At 49.0% G+C, this 16,027-nt stretch overlaps 1 protein-coding gene across 2 annotated transcripts; it reads left to right on the forward strand.

Moving 5' to 3' along the window:
* Positions 1 to 214: 214 nt before the first annotated feature.
* On the forward strand, positions 215 to 9,623 carry LOC107652154 (glutathione S-transferase theta-2-like). Of its 2 annotated transcripts, none has more exons than XM_056820526.1 (6): positions 215 to 976; positions 1,995 to 2,082; positions 2,718 to 2,868; positions 3,045 to 3,218; positions 7,753 to 7,962; positions 9,305 to 9,623. In XM_056820526.1, the coding sequence occupies exons 1-5, from the start codon at positions 865 to 867 to the stop codon at positions 7,954 to 7,956; spliced, it is 729 nt and encodes a 242-aa protein (XP_056676504.1). In that variant the 5' UTR covers positions 215 to 864; the 3' UTR covers positions 7,957 to 7,962; positions 9,305 to 9,623. The 2 variants fall into 2 exon arrangements, with proteins under 2 accessions (XP_056676504.1, XP_056676506.1); XM_056820528.1 differs by having other exon boundaries at positions 337 to 976; positions 9,089 to 9,623.
* Positions 9,624 to 16,027: the final 6,404 nt, after the last annotated feature.

Below are 16,027 nucleotides of genomic sequence, written 5' to 3' on the forward strand. Positions count from 1 at the left end.
CTTTCCTCCCTCCCTCCCTCCCTCCCTCCCTCCTTCCCTCCCTCCCTCCCTCCCTCCCTCTCTCCCTCCCTCTTTCCCTCTCTTCTTTCCTTCCTTCCTCCCTCCCTCCCTCCCTCCCTCCCTCCCTCTCTTCTTTCCTTCCCTCCCTCCCTCCCTCCCTCCCTCTCTCCCTCCCTCTTTCCCTCTCTTCTTTCCTTCCTTCCTCCCTCCCTCCCTCCCTCCCTCCCTCCCTCTCTTCTTTCCTTCCTCGCTCCCTCTCTCTGCGGCCGCCGGTCTCTCTGTTCCGGCCCGGGGATGGGGCTCTTGTCCCGCCATCCGTCGCTGTCATACACAGGGACCCCAACAGGAGCTTTGCTTTTCTCTCTCACAAGAAGGGCCCGGAGGAAGAGCGCGTGAGCAGAGCCCAGCCAGCCCGCGGGGCTCCTTCTAGGAGGGGGTGGATGGTTCTTCCTGCACTCGTCCCCTCCCCTGTGCGGTCCTGGTGGTCCAACCTGCCGTCGCTCCCAGCTAGTCCCGGGCTCCAGGGAGGGAGCGCGCGGCAGGCAGGATTGAATCGGAACCAAAAGCGAGCGGCTGGGCGGGCAGCCCCAGGGCCGGCCCTTTGCAATCGTTCCCGCCGCCTCTCCGGCCTTCCAGAGGCAGCAGGGGTGACGGGCCCTCCTCGGAGGCGGGGGCGGGGGGGGGTGCTGGCTCAGCGCCCAAGCCTCCCGGGCCAAGGGGTGAGAGGGAAGCCCTTCCCCCACGGGAGGCTCCCTCCGTCCGCATTAGCCTTCCCGGAGGGCGGAGGCCAAGCCGGGCCCTATTTAGGCGGGGAGGCCAGGCCAGCCGGGCTCCATCCCCGGACGCTCCCGGCCCCGCGCAGCCATGGGCCTCGAGCTCTACCTGGACCTGATCTCCCAGCCGTGCCGCGCCGTCTACCTGTTTGCCAAGGCGAATGGGCTCCCCTTCGAGGTGCGGAGCGTAGAGCTGCTGAAGGGTGAGCAGCCCGCTCGGGGCAGCCGGGCCAGGCCAGGCCAGCCCTCTCCTCTCCGGCCTGAAGGGGGAGGGGGGAGGGGAAGATCCTGCAGATGCCCTCCGGGCTCCTTAGCACCCCCCACCTCAAAGCACCCACTCCATCCAGGTCCCCATTGGGGGGCGGGGAACGGAGCCCAAAGGACTCATGAACTGGGCTTTGGAGGAGCCCCCCCTCACAAGGGAGCTGAGGAGGGCGGGCCCGTGACCCAGCAGCCGCCCCTATAAAGTAGGAAACTTGTGGCCTTCTGTGGGCGGGGGGGGGGAGTGCAGGGGGCTGCGTCCTCCTCTCTCCCTCTCTGTGTCCCTCCCACTTTCACTTTCCCCAATCACTGCACCTGCTTCCGCCTTCCCCTTCCCCGGAGCTCTCCCTGGGAAGAGTCTGGCTCCTTCTCCACCTTCCCTGCCTCCCTTTTTCCTTCCCTTGGGGACAGAGGGCGGGGTGGGGCTGGGGGAAAGCGGGGCACCTGGGGGGGGCACTGTCCCTTTTCCGGGGCTGGCTGAGCCACAGCTGACTCTGTGTGTTGTGAGCCCAGTGGGTCTCCCTACCCTGGGAGTGCGGCCCCCTGGGGGCTCCAGAGCTAGGAGCCCTAGGCTCCACCCGGGAGTCTGGCAGATTTGGCCTCAGACCCCAGCCATGTGACCCTGGGCAAGTCATCTAAGATGCAACCCGTCCTCCCTCCTTCCCCCATCTCTGCCGCATCTAAACCCAACTGGGCTCTGGGAGACTCCAAGGAGCTCTCCAACCAATGCCCCCCCCCCTTCTAGCGGGGTTGGTGGCCCCTCACCAGGTCCTTGGTCGGGTCCTTTCCCAGGTGGGGAGTCCTGAAGAGGAAGTCCCAGAGAGGGTGCCCACCCCAAGGGCCGGGCCCTCACGACCAGCCTCGGGTGCTGGTCTCAGCCCCATCGGAGGCTGCCTGAGCCTCTCAGTGGCCCCGGCTGGTCATTGGCGCTTCACTGGCCAACATCCTTCGTCCCTTTAGGGCAGCACCTGCTGGATGACTTCGCCAAAGTGAACAGCCTGAAGAGAGTGCCGGCCCTGAAGGACGGAGACTTTGCCTTGGCCGAGAGGTGGGTGCCTCCCACCCGCCACCTTCCTGAGCCCCCTTGGGTGCTGGGGAGATTGGGAGGGACATGGATGAAGCTAGGCTGAGGCTGGGAGAGGAAAGGAGGCTGATGGGAGGGACGGAGGGAGGGAGGGAGATGGATGATGGGAAGGTCAGTCTTGAGGGGCTCACAGGCAGGTCTAGCTGCATTTGCCCTTCCTGGGACACCAGAGAGCCAGGGTGAGAGGAGGCAGTGAGAGCAGGGCTGGGGAAGTTGGGGCTTTGAGCACATTTCCTCTCTGGTCCTGGGAGAGGCTGGCCAAGTCTCTTGTTTTGTCCTCCCCCTATTAGCCAAGGGCACTAGGCTGCCTCATCCCCTGTCCTTGTGACTGGCAGGTGTGAAAGTCGGGGGTGGCCAGGCTTAGGGCTCCTGTGTCTTGCACCCTCCCCAAATCCACCCTTAGCCACACACACTGCCATTTCTGGGAAGACCTGAGCTGAATGAGATGGCCTGGGGAGAGCCTTCACCTTCAGAAGGGCTCTGTGTATGCAAGTGCAGGAAGATGCTGCCCAGAGAAACCTCCCAGGGGGAGGGGGCCCAAGGGATGGATGGAGGGAGGAGAGCAGCCACAGGGAGGTGACTGAGGCTGCCCTCCCTAGTGTGGCCATCTTGCACTACTTGAGCCAGAAGTACAGCACCCCAGCTCACTGGTACCCTAAGGAGCTGCAGGCCCGGGCTCGGGTGGAAGAATACCTCTCCTGGCATGGCGACTCCATCCGTGGCACCTTTGGCACAATGCTGTGGATTCGGGTGAGGCAGCGGGCCCTGTGGAAGTGGAGGGCATCCTTCTGCCCTGGCCTGGCCTGCAGGCCTCTCTTGGGGTCCCCAAAGCCCTCAGGTGGGAAGATGGCCACAGATGGGCTTGGGGGAAGGGCTGATGTCTTGGGTGGGGTTGGGCCTAGAGCCTTCTCTGCCAACCCCCACAGGTGCTGGGCCCTCTCATCGATGTCCACATCCCCAAGGAAAAAGCAGACAAGAATATGGCGGGCATGGTCCAAGCCCTGCAGCATCTGGAGCAGAAGTTCCTGCAGGACAAGCCCTTCCTCACAGGGGACAAGATCTCCTTTGCAGATCTGATGGCTTTAGAGGAGCTGATTCAGGTGTGTGGGAGAGGCTCTGTCCCGAATTGGAGAGGGGCAATGTGGGAAGCCCAGTGGGGCTGTCCAGGCCCAGAGGTACTCATGTGGCCTGAATTGCCCCTAAGCACCCTCAGCCTGGCTCTCAAGCCACTGTTTCATGGGGTTTTGGAACCTTGTGAGCCAAATGGGGCCAGAATGAACATCTCCCTGGACAGATGGGGGCTGAGACCCCCCACCCCATGTGGGGAGTGATTAAGAATCTGTTTCAGACCCTGTGCCAAGGGCTAGGGCTACCAATGAGGACAAAGCCATCGTCTTTGCTCTCCAGGAGCTAAAAAATCCAATATGGTGGAGCCAATCTACAAATAAGCAATTACATAGAAGGTATCTACAGAGTAAATGGGGGTAAGGCATTCATGGGGGGGGGAGGACCCAGAAAGCTTCCTGCTGCAAGTGAGGTTTGAGCTGAGCCTTAGAGAAAGCTAGAAAGCAGAGGTGAGGAGGGAGAACATTCCAGGAATGAGGGGAGGCCAGAGAAAAGGCACAGATTTGGGTGGGAGGAACAGCAAGATGAGATTCTGGTTTCTGAGGGTGCAGAGGGGAGAATGTCAGTGTAGGGATACAGGGAAGAGCGTGAGGAGGTCTGTGGCTCTCACCATGCCTAAGCCAAGCTGTTCTTCCCCTTAGTCTCCTGGAGGACTCAAAGGAGGGGTTAGGTCTTTGCCACCAGCTTCAACTCTCCCTGGCTGTCACCCCACATTTATTAGGGACCAAGAACTAGAACTTGAATTCCATTTAACCACATAACATCGTTCCATTTTTACAAGAGGATTTTCCCCCCAATACCTCTGAGACATCTCCCCAATACCATCTCAGGCTCCAGGGATGTAGGCAGTACTTAGTTTAACCAAGTTCACATTCTAATGCAGCACAGCTGCCTCAGGGTTGGGGCCTGATGGTCAATTTTGATGATTTTTTCCTAATTCCAAGATGGAAGGTAAAGATTAAAAAGAAGAATGGCTAATAAATAGCTTCTATATAGTATTTAAATCCTCGCAAAGAACTTCATAAGTGTCTCATTTGATCCTCACAAGAACCCTGGGAGGGAGATGCTATTATTATCTCAATTTTGTAGTTGAGGAACTAGAGGCAGATGACCATTAAATGATGGGAATGAGGTGTAGAGGATGACACCAAGGTTGTGAGCCTGGGTAACAGGAAGGACGATGTTAACCTCAGATATGACTAAGAATTAGGAAAAGGGAGAAGGGGGACAATAATGAATTCTCTTTGGGGAAAGTAGAGTTTGAAATATTTGAAGGACATTTTTCAAGCATAGTAAGTGACTTGAGACTAGAAGTCAGCAGAGAATTTAAAGCTAAATAAATAGATCTTAAAATAATTTGCATAGAGTGGATAATTGGATTCGTGGGAGATGGATGATGAGCTCACCAAGTGAAATGGTATGGAGAGAAGAGAAAAAGGCTCAGGATAGACACTTGGAGCACGACCATGGTCAGCTGGCATGACCTGGATAAAATCCCTTAAAGAAGATTGAGAAGGAGTGGTGAGATGAATAGGAGAAAAACTAGGAGAAAATGGTGTCCTGAAAACCTAGAAAGGAGAAAGAAGGGGAGGAAGGAGGAGGCAAAGTGAGAAAGCATAAGTGACAGAGGCAGCTTAGAGGTCAAGAAAGATGAGGACTCAGAAAAACCATTAGTTTGCCATCTCTGAGATCATTGGCACCTTTGGAGAGAATAGTTTTGGTTGAATGATGAGGGCAGAAGCTAGACCGCAGAGAGTTTCCAAAAGAGAAGAAATGGAGGTACTGATTGTAGATTGTTCTCAAGGAGTTGAGCCACAAAGAAGAGGAGAGATATAAGATAATAGCAGAGAGGCTTGGATGAAGGGAAGCTTTATTAAGAAGATGGGAATGTTCTTTGGCAATAAAAAGGAAGTTAAGTAGGGAGAGAATGAAGATTTTTTGTGGATTTTTGTGAATTTGTGAATATTTGTGAATTGTTTCATGAATATAGAGGCTTTGCCTAGACAAGGAAAATGGTCACCTCATCCTGTGAGAAAGGATTGAGAGTAAAGGTAGTGGGAAAAGACATCTGAGTAATGTGGGTGAGGAGGGGAGAAGAGGGAGCTCTTTGTGAATGGCAAATTGTAACAAATGTGGGTGTCCATTTTTTGGAAGGTAAGTTTTAATGGGATAAAGTTCTCTCAAGTGTGGATGTGGGAATGGGATTTTCCATGGGAAGCTTGGTGAGGGATGGAAAAGGTTTGAACTCGTGGTTATACAAGACTAAAGTCAATTTGAGAGGTGTAAAAGGATTGTCTTGTTGCAGTGAGGTCCCAGTTAAGAGTATATACCAGTGTTGGCTACCCTATGGCACATGTGCTGGAGGGGGCTTCTCCCTTCCCCTCTCCAAGACCATCCACTCTGCCCAGCAGCCCAATGGGAGTGCTTCCTCCTTTCCTTGTCTGGGGTAAGGGGACAGCTCACATACATGTGAGGGTTCCAGTTTGGGTACTCATTCTCTAAAAGGTTTGCCATCACTGGTATATACCATACTTCTGTAGAATATCCCAGTCAGCATGGTTTTGTGGCCTTCTCCAGCTTCATTCAGTATAGCATGCATTTAGGACCAGACGCAATGGATGGTGGGAGTAATCCAAGCCTGGGGCTTAGAGAAGCTTGCTTGTTGGTGGGATAGCCACGCAAGGGACTCGATGGTATATGATAGCACAGAGTTGACATGGTTCACCAAGGAGTTGAGATAGTGAATTGGGAATAGCATAGTTGATGCAGTAGAAATGGTCTGGGAAAGAATGGAGGAATTAAACATCACAGTGAAGATCAAGGAAAACATTAGTGAGTGTCAGGCAGAGGGAAAGGTAGACTCATAGCAGATTATGATCACAAAAGGGAATTTCAGTTCATGAGTATGGAAGTGGGACATGTGTGGGTGCTGGTGAGATCAAGTGGTTGACTATCGCTTTGTGGGGTTGGCTCTGGCGGAATGCTGGTGTAGGTCTTGAAAAATGAGTAGACTGAGAATCTGGTAAGGAAGAGTGAATATGTGGGTTAAAGTCCCCTTGGATGAGGTCAGGAGTTGAGGTGTAGAGAAGGACTGTGCTCCAAGGTCACATAATGAGTCAGGGGAGACCTGGGACTAGAATCTTTTCATCCTGATTCCTTGATCAGTTCAGTGAACTGCTATTGGATCTCCCATGAGCAGGAGACTCTGATAATACTGGGGACACAGAGACCTCCAAAATTCTGTCTCTACCTTCAAGAACCTCATGTTTTGCTGGAAGGTACCATGTGTATACAGATAAAGCAATAAGGGAGGATGAAGGGACGGATATTAAGAATGGTAGAGATGTGGCTATGTTCAAGGAAGGGCAGAGCTCTAACCACTGGGAAGCTCAGGAAACACTTAATGGAAGAGGAGGTGCCTGAGCCCAGATTTGAAAGAGGTGTGTATGGTGGGTGGAGTGAGGGGGTTCAGTGAGGAGGGAGAGGATTCCAGCCATGTTTAGATATGGAGATCAGAAATGGAATGCCAAGTTCAGCAATAAGCTCAAAGGTCTATTTACTTGGGAATAGATACATAAAGGGAGATAATGTGAATCAGACTGTGAGGGTTAGGATGCAAGATGTTCAATTCCAGCCCTGGGAGTTTGCAGTGTATTCTTTGGGCAAGGCATTAGAGAAGCCTTGAAGATTGTGGAGCAAGAGAGTGCCATCATGATTTGGGGAGCTGGAAACAGATGAATCAGGAGTCTGTTCTCCAAGCAAGAGCTGATGAGGAAATGAATATATTTTTTGCTGGGGAGCTGGAATCAAGATGACCTCAACTGATTGGCCAGGAGTAGTTTTCGAGGACATACCATGGATAACCCCAAGTTGCAAATCAAGTAATTAAGGTGGAAGAGAAATGGGGAAGTGTGGAGTGGAGTGGGGAGGGTTAGTAGGGACATGATGTCCAGTTTGAAGTGTTTAGGGGAAATGCAACATTTTGCTGACCAGGTAGGGCTAGAGTTTAGGAAAGATTGGAGCTGGCTCTATAGATCTGCTGGTAATCATCTTCACAAAGTTGACTGGACCAGGTATTGGCCCATTGGGTTTCAAGGCAAGCTTTTTATCCTGAAAGTTTTGAACTGATTATTCCTGAGGAAGGAGAGAACCAGAAGATCCTACTTGATGGCAGAGCAGTGAAATTACCTCCTTTACCTGTCTAGCTTTGTTTCTCAGAGTTTGTGTGGTAGACTGTGCCCCATGTTGCCTGAGGTTTCAGGCACAGAAAACATCTGTGTCTGGGGAGTGTTGGTTCTGTTTAGAAAGTGAGAGATTTGTTTCTATGACAGTATCCTCTGCACTCTTCCCTTTTCTTTAGCAGGAAGGAAGGGCCAAGGGGCTACTTTTAGCCAGGAGATACAAGAGGGAACTGAGTGGAGTGGAGCACTGAAATTTCCTCTCTCCTCCTGTTCTCTGTGGAGTAGATGAGTCTTCTCCTTCCACTAGCTCCTTCCTGTGTTCCTGCAGACTGTCTACTCTGGTTTTGATGTCTTCGAGGGGCGGCCCAAGCTGGCTGCTTGGCGTGGGCGGGTAGAGGCCACCTTGGGGGAGAAGCTATGCCAGGAGACCCGGGAAGCCCTCCACAAACTCTGTGCAGAGCCCAGAGCCTTCCAGGACATCCCTTCATTCATGAAGGAGAGGATGAAGCTTCGTCTTACAAGGATTCCCTAATGCAAGGTAAAATGGAGGGCTCTGGGAGGAAGGGTGGGTATCAAGGTGAGAATCTCAATGTCAGGAGAAGGGAAGGAGAGGAAAGGATTTCTGGTACTTTGCCTCTGTTCCCTGGAAATGTAATCTGTGTGTCTGGTGAGAGCCTCACAAACCTTATTCACAAAAAGCCTCTGTTATGTTCAGAGCCTAAGCTTGGCTTCTCTTCCCCTCACATCTCATTCTCCTACCCACTGAGGACCAGCCAGTAGCCCTGCATGCCCCACTCTGCATGTATTCCCCATTGTGGGAACCTGGGAGCCTTTTAAAGTCAGAGTCTTCAGTTCTTACTGTCTTAGCCAGAATCAGACCTTCCTAGAAGCTGATGGAGCAGAAGAAAGACTCAGGGCCCAGTCAGTGAAGAGTAAAATGAATAAAGTTCTGGTAGCCAGGACGTGCTTCTAGATATTATGCCGACATGAGCCCCCATGATGAAAAATCCAGTGCAGACACACGGGTCCCTGGCTATCACCTCCTTCTCCTGAAATTGACAGCAAGCACCCACACTCCTTCATGCATGCATTTGTGCACCCTGACACAAGAGTCTAAAATGATTCCTCCAATTAAGGACACCGAGAAGTCCACATCCAGGCCCTGGGACACTGAACTAACCAATAATGTGTGAGGAAAGATCTCACTCAGCCTGGAATCCCCATTCTGGGTCTGTGAGTTCATAGGTTTTGTACAAACCAATGTACAGTCTTATACTGAGTCAAAACAATCTGTGACACTAATTGAATACTTATCTGGATGGAAAAAAGATGGAGAAAAGGTCCAAGGGCTTTAAATGATTCAAGAGCTCAAAAAGGGCAAAGTGACAGAGACTGGGCAGTCCCCAAAAGCCATGCCATCTTTGATTTCATTGGTGGAGGCAACCTGTGTAGCATGGAGAGGACTGGCCTTGGAGACAGAGTTTATCTGGTCTGGAATACACCCTCTTCCATTTCAAAGGGATGGTCATTCATCCAGGTTCAGATTATGAATATCTAGGGATGGGGAGCTCATTCCCTTTGGACATAGCCTAGCCAACATTTCAGATAGCTCTGAGAGGAGACAACCTTTTCATTCTGCTGACCCTAAATCTGTCTTTTGGCAGCATCATCTCATTGCTCCTGTTCTGCCCTCTGAGGCCCAGGAGAACAAGTGTAATTACTCTTCTACAAGACAGGCTCTCAAATATTTGAAGACAGATTACTCAAGAATAATTCAACATTTATTAATAGCAGCACCCACTAGCAACTGGAGGAACCAGGGATATTGAAATCTAATTCCCTTCTAATTAATCAGTGGTTTTGTTCTGCTATTTTCCCAGACATTTCTGAACAAGGCCATGAGTACTGGGGCCATCCTTCTTCCTCATCATATTACTTCCAGATCCTGGACCCTGAGCATGGGACACTAGTGTCTGGTAGATGACCTTTCTTCATGTTTCCATTCCACTTTCCAGCGATTTCCAATCTCTGTGACTCCAAATGTGCCACCACCACTTCTCCTCAAGTGCTAGCTCCCTTTCCCCCATGAGAATATAAGCTCTTTGATGGAAGGGACTGACTTGTTTATTTTTGTATTCTGAGCCCTCAGACTAGTGCCTGTCCTATTCAGTAAGGACTGAATAAATGCTTTTTCATTCATTTTCTTAGTCACCTGTTCATTAATTCATTGCTCTCTTTGTAATTCATAGAAATGCAAAATCTCATTGCTTAATAAGTCAGCTCCAACAGAACCAGGAGAACATTATACACAGAGAGATACATTGTGGTACAATTGAATGTAAGGACTTCTCTACTAGCGGCAATGCAATGATCCAGTACAATTCTGAGGGTCTTATTAGAAAGAAAGCTATCCACATCTAGAGAAAGAACTGTGGGAGTGGAAACACAGAAGAAAACCATAGTTCAATGGGGATGTGATTGGGGATGTAGACTAAATGATCACCCTGATGCAATTATCAATAATAAGGAAATAGGTCTTGATCAATGACACATGTAAAACCCAGTGGAATTACACATCAGCTATGGGAAGGGGTTGGGGAGAGGAGAGAGAAAGAACATGAATCTTGTAACCAAGGAAAAAATATTCTAAATTAACTAAGTAAAAATTTCCAAAAAATATAACTAACTAACTAACTAAATCAACTCCAAATCCCTATTCCAGTTCATTAAATAAGCTAGAGAAACATCTTCCCCATCTGTCCATATCAAGCCAAAATCGTTTCAAAGCTTAAAATAACCAGCAGTGTCCCAGGCTTTACAGTTTCCCATTAATGGGATCATGTAAAATGGGGATAATAATAACACCTACTTCCCAGGATTATGGTGAGCATTGATAATAACTAAGAATGGCTAACATTTATGTCATGCTTCCTATGTTCCAGGCACTGTACCGAGCTCTTCATAATTTTGCTATTATTTGAATTTCCCAACAACCACAAGATTTAGATGCTATTATTTCTATGTTACAGTTTAAGAAACTGAGAAACAAATTAAGTGATTTGCCCAGGGTCACACAGCTAGTAAGTTCCTGAGGCTGAATTTGAATTTAGGTCTTCTTGATTCCAGAGCAGTGTTCTATGAAGGGAGAATTAATGTGAATTGACAACTGATTGGATAAGGGAAAGAGGGAGAGGGAAGACTGATTTTGAGGTTCTGAATGTGGGTAACTAAGGTGGGAGGGTATTCACAGATAGAAATATTTGTAGGGCAGAAGAGGGGAACTAATTCCAGTTTGAACATGGTGTCTTTGAAAATCTGTTCATCATTTAGGTAGTGGTCCAGCAGGCCAGAAGATTTGGAAGATGAATTCCCCTAGGGAATTGGAGGTCTCCTATGTCACCTCCCCTAAGTTTTCACATCTACCAATCACAGTAGATGTTTTCCAAAGGACTGACCATTCCTAATTCACACCTTCTTTAGTTCTCAACGTCTCTGGGTAGACTAAAACTTCACACCTCTTTTGTTAAGCTTATCCCTTGCAAGTTTGCAAGTTGCCTGACCTTCATAGGTACTTAGCACCTTTTTGTATTAGATCTAAAAATAGACCCAGCTTAAGGTTTTTTAGCTTTACTTTAAGTATGAGTTAAGTACTTTTCATTGTTCAGTAAGGAGTTTACAACTTTATTTTCCCCTAAAGTATGCTTAAGTATGGGTGGAGTAATGCTAGAGTTCTCACATTCCTGATCAAGTACCTTCATTGTTTAAAATGGCGAATGGTCTTAACCAAATGTTCTAAGGTAGAGTATGAGAATTTTTAACATTCACAAGTCTGAGAAATTTTAAGATTCACAAAACTGAGGCAGACAGGGTTAAATGACTTGCCCAGGGTCATACAACTAGTACATGTCTGAGGCCAGATTTGAACCCAGGAAGAAGAGTCTTCCTGACTTCAGGCACAGGACTCTATCCACTGGACCACCTAGCTGTTCACAGACACCAACAGACATGCACAAAACTCTCATTGTTTTGGATAGACTTGTCCTTTCTCTCAAGCAGTCAGATTCTAAGAGCCTAATCAGAGGTCACCCAGACTGGACTGAACATCTCTCTTCTGGAAAACTTTCTATGAGGGTTGAAAACATCCCCCATCCCCTTTTAATGTATCATGGAAAGGAATTTGGAGAGAAACACTTGTAGGCCCAATCCTGGCTTTTATAGGTATGAGGAGCCAAGGAAATGACCCCATTAAATTGGCAAAGGAAAACAAGCCTTCTTTGGCTCCAGTCTGTCAGAAACAGTTTTACTGCACCGTCATCTATAGCAAAATTATCTCTCCAGAGCAATATCCCAACTAGCAGAGGCCCTCCCTTCCCCAGGACTTTCTGCCTTGGGACAATATTGTGCATAGAGTGGTGATGGCAAACTTTTCAGAGGGGTGGTGTGTTCCCACAGAGAGGCTCTGAGTGCTCCCTCTGGCATGTGTGCCTTAGGTTGAGCACTGTGGTTATATTGGATGCCAAATAAGAAATCTGCCAAATGTCAAAATGCTATTCTTGGTTACTCTATATATAAATGGAGATTTTGAACCATTGATTTCATTCCCCAGAAGTCCTTAGTATTTCCCAAAATTACCTACAATCTCTCCTGTGTCTCCATGGTGAGATCATGGTATTAGTATTTAACTGGTGTTAATGCCTCCCACACTCTCTTTTTGGGCATGATACAGCAATCAGCTGTGATGGTGGTGAGTAGGGATTTTAAAAAAGACTAACCAGTCATGGGCATATGGTTTTTATTTCATATCCTCTTTATTCCTTGATTTCTAATGGCCATTTAATAAGCTTCATAAAATATAATGTTTTTATTATTTGAGATATAATTTAAATTTTATACGTCCCCAACAACCAAGTCACTGTCATTGAATGCACCGGTGTACCTCTTCTCTCCAGGGAGTGGGGCTTCTCTGGCTCTCTCAAAGATGGTCAGATTCCCATTGACCTAGGAGAGAGGGGTCCATTTTCTCAAGGTCAGAGGCCACTTTCCCTTCCTGACTGGAAGGGTCCCAGATGGGATAGGGGAGGCTGTGGTCCCCTGTAGGTAGGCTAAGTTGGCCTTGACCCTTAATCCATGTCCCTAGGACCTAGGACAACACTGACTTGAGTGACAAGCTCAAAAGTTTCCCCATCACTGCCCTAGGACAAGGGTTAATTCTTGTTCTACCCCCTTTCCTGAAAGGTAAGTCAGAAGAGAGGTTTTAGGCCAGAGAAATGCTCTCTAAATATTTCCAGTTTTCTGACAAGGGAGATTTAAGCATTCTTTGTTCACTGGAAGAATAGCAAGGCCTTCGTTATGGCCTCCAATGCCAAGTGCAGGCATTCCTAGGAGAGGCTGGCTTATTCATGGGCCACACACAGTGCTCTGGCCTTGCTTCCCCAGGAGGAGGCTGGCTACTTTTCCCCCTCAGGGTTCTAGGGATAGCACTGTGGACTGACGGAGCCAACTTTGCTCTGAGTTACTGAATGAATGAATGAATGAGCCATGTAGTAAGGGCTTCCTGTGTGCTAAGCTGTGGGGATGCAAAGGAAAAGACAGGTCTGGTCTCTAAGAGCCTTATTCTAGGTGGGGAGACAACGTGTAGGGAAAGCCTCTACTGCAAGTCAGAGTTCCATGGCCCTTGCAGGATCTCAGCCTCTTCCTTACTGTCATTTCTCATTACTGAACTATCTCCATTGGATCCTGAGGAAATATGGTGGCCACAGTGGGGCATTGGTTTGCCTGGTTTGGCACTTGTTGCCTCCTGGCTCAGCCTCAGGCTGTCTAGATGCTTCAGCTGGGCTGGTAGAACTGTCCTGTGGGCAGCAGTTGGTGACTTTCAGTGAGCATGGCTGGCCCTTCTTCACAGGAGCTGTGGCAGAGGGCCTGGGCTTAGGATGGGGAGTCTGGGGGGTCTGGCCACTCCCAGGACATTGGATGAAAATGAGGCGGGTGCACTGACTGCCCAAGTCTAGGCTGGTGTAGCTATAGAATAGCAGGAATGAGGGTGGGGCTCAAGGCAGGACCTGGGGGGGGGGCATCAGGGTCATTAAGTGGTTAGAGAACCAAGAGGACCTGGTTTCAAATGTAATCTCACACACTTCCTCCCTGTGTGACATTGGCCAGTTGTCTAGCGCTTTCTGCTCTTCTGCCTTGGAACCAATATTTAATACTGAAAGAATTTTAAGGTAAGAGGTAAGAGTTTATTTTTTAAAAGATCCTTATTGGAGACTGGAGAGGCCTGGGAGCCGCCCCTCCCCATCCCCTCAGTTTCCAGGTGATGATTCTGAGGCCCAGAGGGTTGAAGGGGCTTACTATGCAAAGTCTGAGAAGTAGCAAGTGTCCAGTTGGCATTTTAGCCCAGCTCCTTGGTCTCCAGCCCAGAGCACACTGGAGCAGGGCCCCCAAAGGGATGGGGAAAGAGTGATAGCACCCATATATGGTAGGTCAGCATGCAGGAGGACCTGGGGTCACTTGGCTGACCCCCCCCCCCCATTCCCACAACATAACTGAGGGAGGAAGGCACAGTACAGCTCAGGTTAGTTTGACTAAACTTTGCCAATCCCTGCTGGATTGCTCTAGGACGCAGCTGGGGGCCCCCAGGCTAAGAAAACTCTGGCTGAGTTGTTGAGGACCTTGGTGTGAGCTCCCAGACTCCAGGGATCTCTGGGCCCAATGTTTTTCCCCTTCTGGCCAGGAGGCTTTCTCCCTTTAGCCTCCAAAACAAGCTACTTTTTAATTGTGGAGAGAACAACTTCTCCTCCTCCCCAGGGAACTAACTGGGAAGTTGTTAGTGAGCCCCATCAGCTTTGCTCAGGCAAATCAGGTAATCAATCCAGGCACCAGATGTGGCCTCTGCACACCTCATGGTACTAATGAGATGAGGATGATTAGACCTGGGCTTTCCAGCAAGCCCCACGGGGGAGAGCAGCAGCCCCAGAGTTGGTGACCCAGACAAGCAGCCAAGACTTTCCAAATGACCTTATCACCATAGACTCTCCTGTAAAAGAATATTGACACTGGTGCCCCCCCTCCCCCAGAAGATGCCAAACACCCACAGTAAGCAAGATGGCCAAGGCAGGAAAGAGAGTGGCCCCCTGTTGCCTTCCCTCCCACCAGAGCCCTTCAGGGAAATCCAAATCAGAGTCTGTGTGCTGTCCAGTCCTGAAAGCTTCTCTGAGGCTGACCAGAGTTGACTCCCTGCTCTGTAGTGACCAAATTCCTGAGTGATTCAATTGGGTTGATAAGGGGTGAGGCTGATATGAAGAAGGGGCTTAGCTCTGGGGCCAACTCTTCCAGGAAGCCTTCTCTGATTCCCCTTAGTGTTGGTGCTCTCTCCTGATCAAATGAAGTCATATTTGTAAGGCAGGAAGAAGATGCTTAATGAATGCTCCTTCCCTTCCTACTTCAGTTTTGCTGGTTCTTCACTTATTTGTGTGCCTCAGTGGAAGGGAAGCTCCCTGAGGGTCTTTATGCATTTAAAAAGCTCTCTGGTTTGGTGGAAGGCCTACAGGCCAAAAGTCAGGGACAAGAATTCCACATGGGTGGGTTGTGAGCTGCTACAATGAATACTGCCTGGGAGGAGATCCCCAATCCATGGGAGTGCCAGTGTGCAGAGCTGCCTCATGCTGGCCCCTGTGGGCTCTCATATTAGTGGAGTCAGGAAGGCTCATCTTTGGGAGCTCAAATCCAGCCTCAGACATTGAATAGCTGTGTGACCCTGGGCAAGTCACTCCACCCTGTTTGCCTCAGTTTCCTCAACTGTAAAATGAGCTGGAGAAGGAAATGGCAAACTGCTCTAGGATCTTTGCCAAGAAAACTCCAAATGGGGTTATGAAGGGTCAGAGAGGACTGAAATGACTAAACAAAAGTAACAACGGACATTTATATAGTATATAATATATTACATATCCATTACAATGTAAGAACTTTACAAATATTATCTTATTTAATAATAATAACTAACATTTATGTAGTTTAACATTTATGTAACATTTACTCTGTGCCAGGCACTGTGCCAAGCACTTTACAATGATTATCTCATTTGATCCTCACAACAACCCTGGGAGGTAGGTGCCATCATTATCCCCATTTTTCACCTGGGGAAACTGAGGCAGGCAGAGGTTAAGTGACTAGCTCAGGCTGGAGAGTTAGAAATTTCTAAGCCTAGATTTGAGCTCATAACTTCCTGACTCTAGGCCAGGGCCCTTTAATCAGGCCAGATTTCCCTGGGGCTTCTCCATTATCCCTTTTTTCTTTGCTTGACACTCTCCTTTTCAAAGTCAGATCTCAGAGAATAATAGAATTGGCCTGAATCCAATAATGTCCCTCCCACAAGCTCACACTGTGTTACTGATGAGGCCATCCAGTCCAACCTCTTTATTTTACAGAGGAGGAAACTGAGGCCGGGGAGGGAGTGCCTTGCCTAGCACTTAAGATAGTGAGTGTTGCAGTAAAGTAGGACTGCAGTTTAAGCAAACGCAACCCCTGAGAATTCAGCCATATGAGATTAGCGAGAAAAAAAGGAAAATCAAACATTTTAATAACTCTCCAAATCCCTGCCATTTCCC

Source organism: Monodelphis domestica, chromosome 3, assembly GCF_027887165.1.
Source record: "Monodelphis domestica isolate mMonDom1 chromosome 3, mMonDom1.pri, whole genome shotgun sequence".
Taxonomy (NCBI): Eukaryota; Metazoa; Chordata; class Mammalia; order Didelphimorphia; family Didelphidae; genus Monodelphis; species Monodelphis domestica.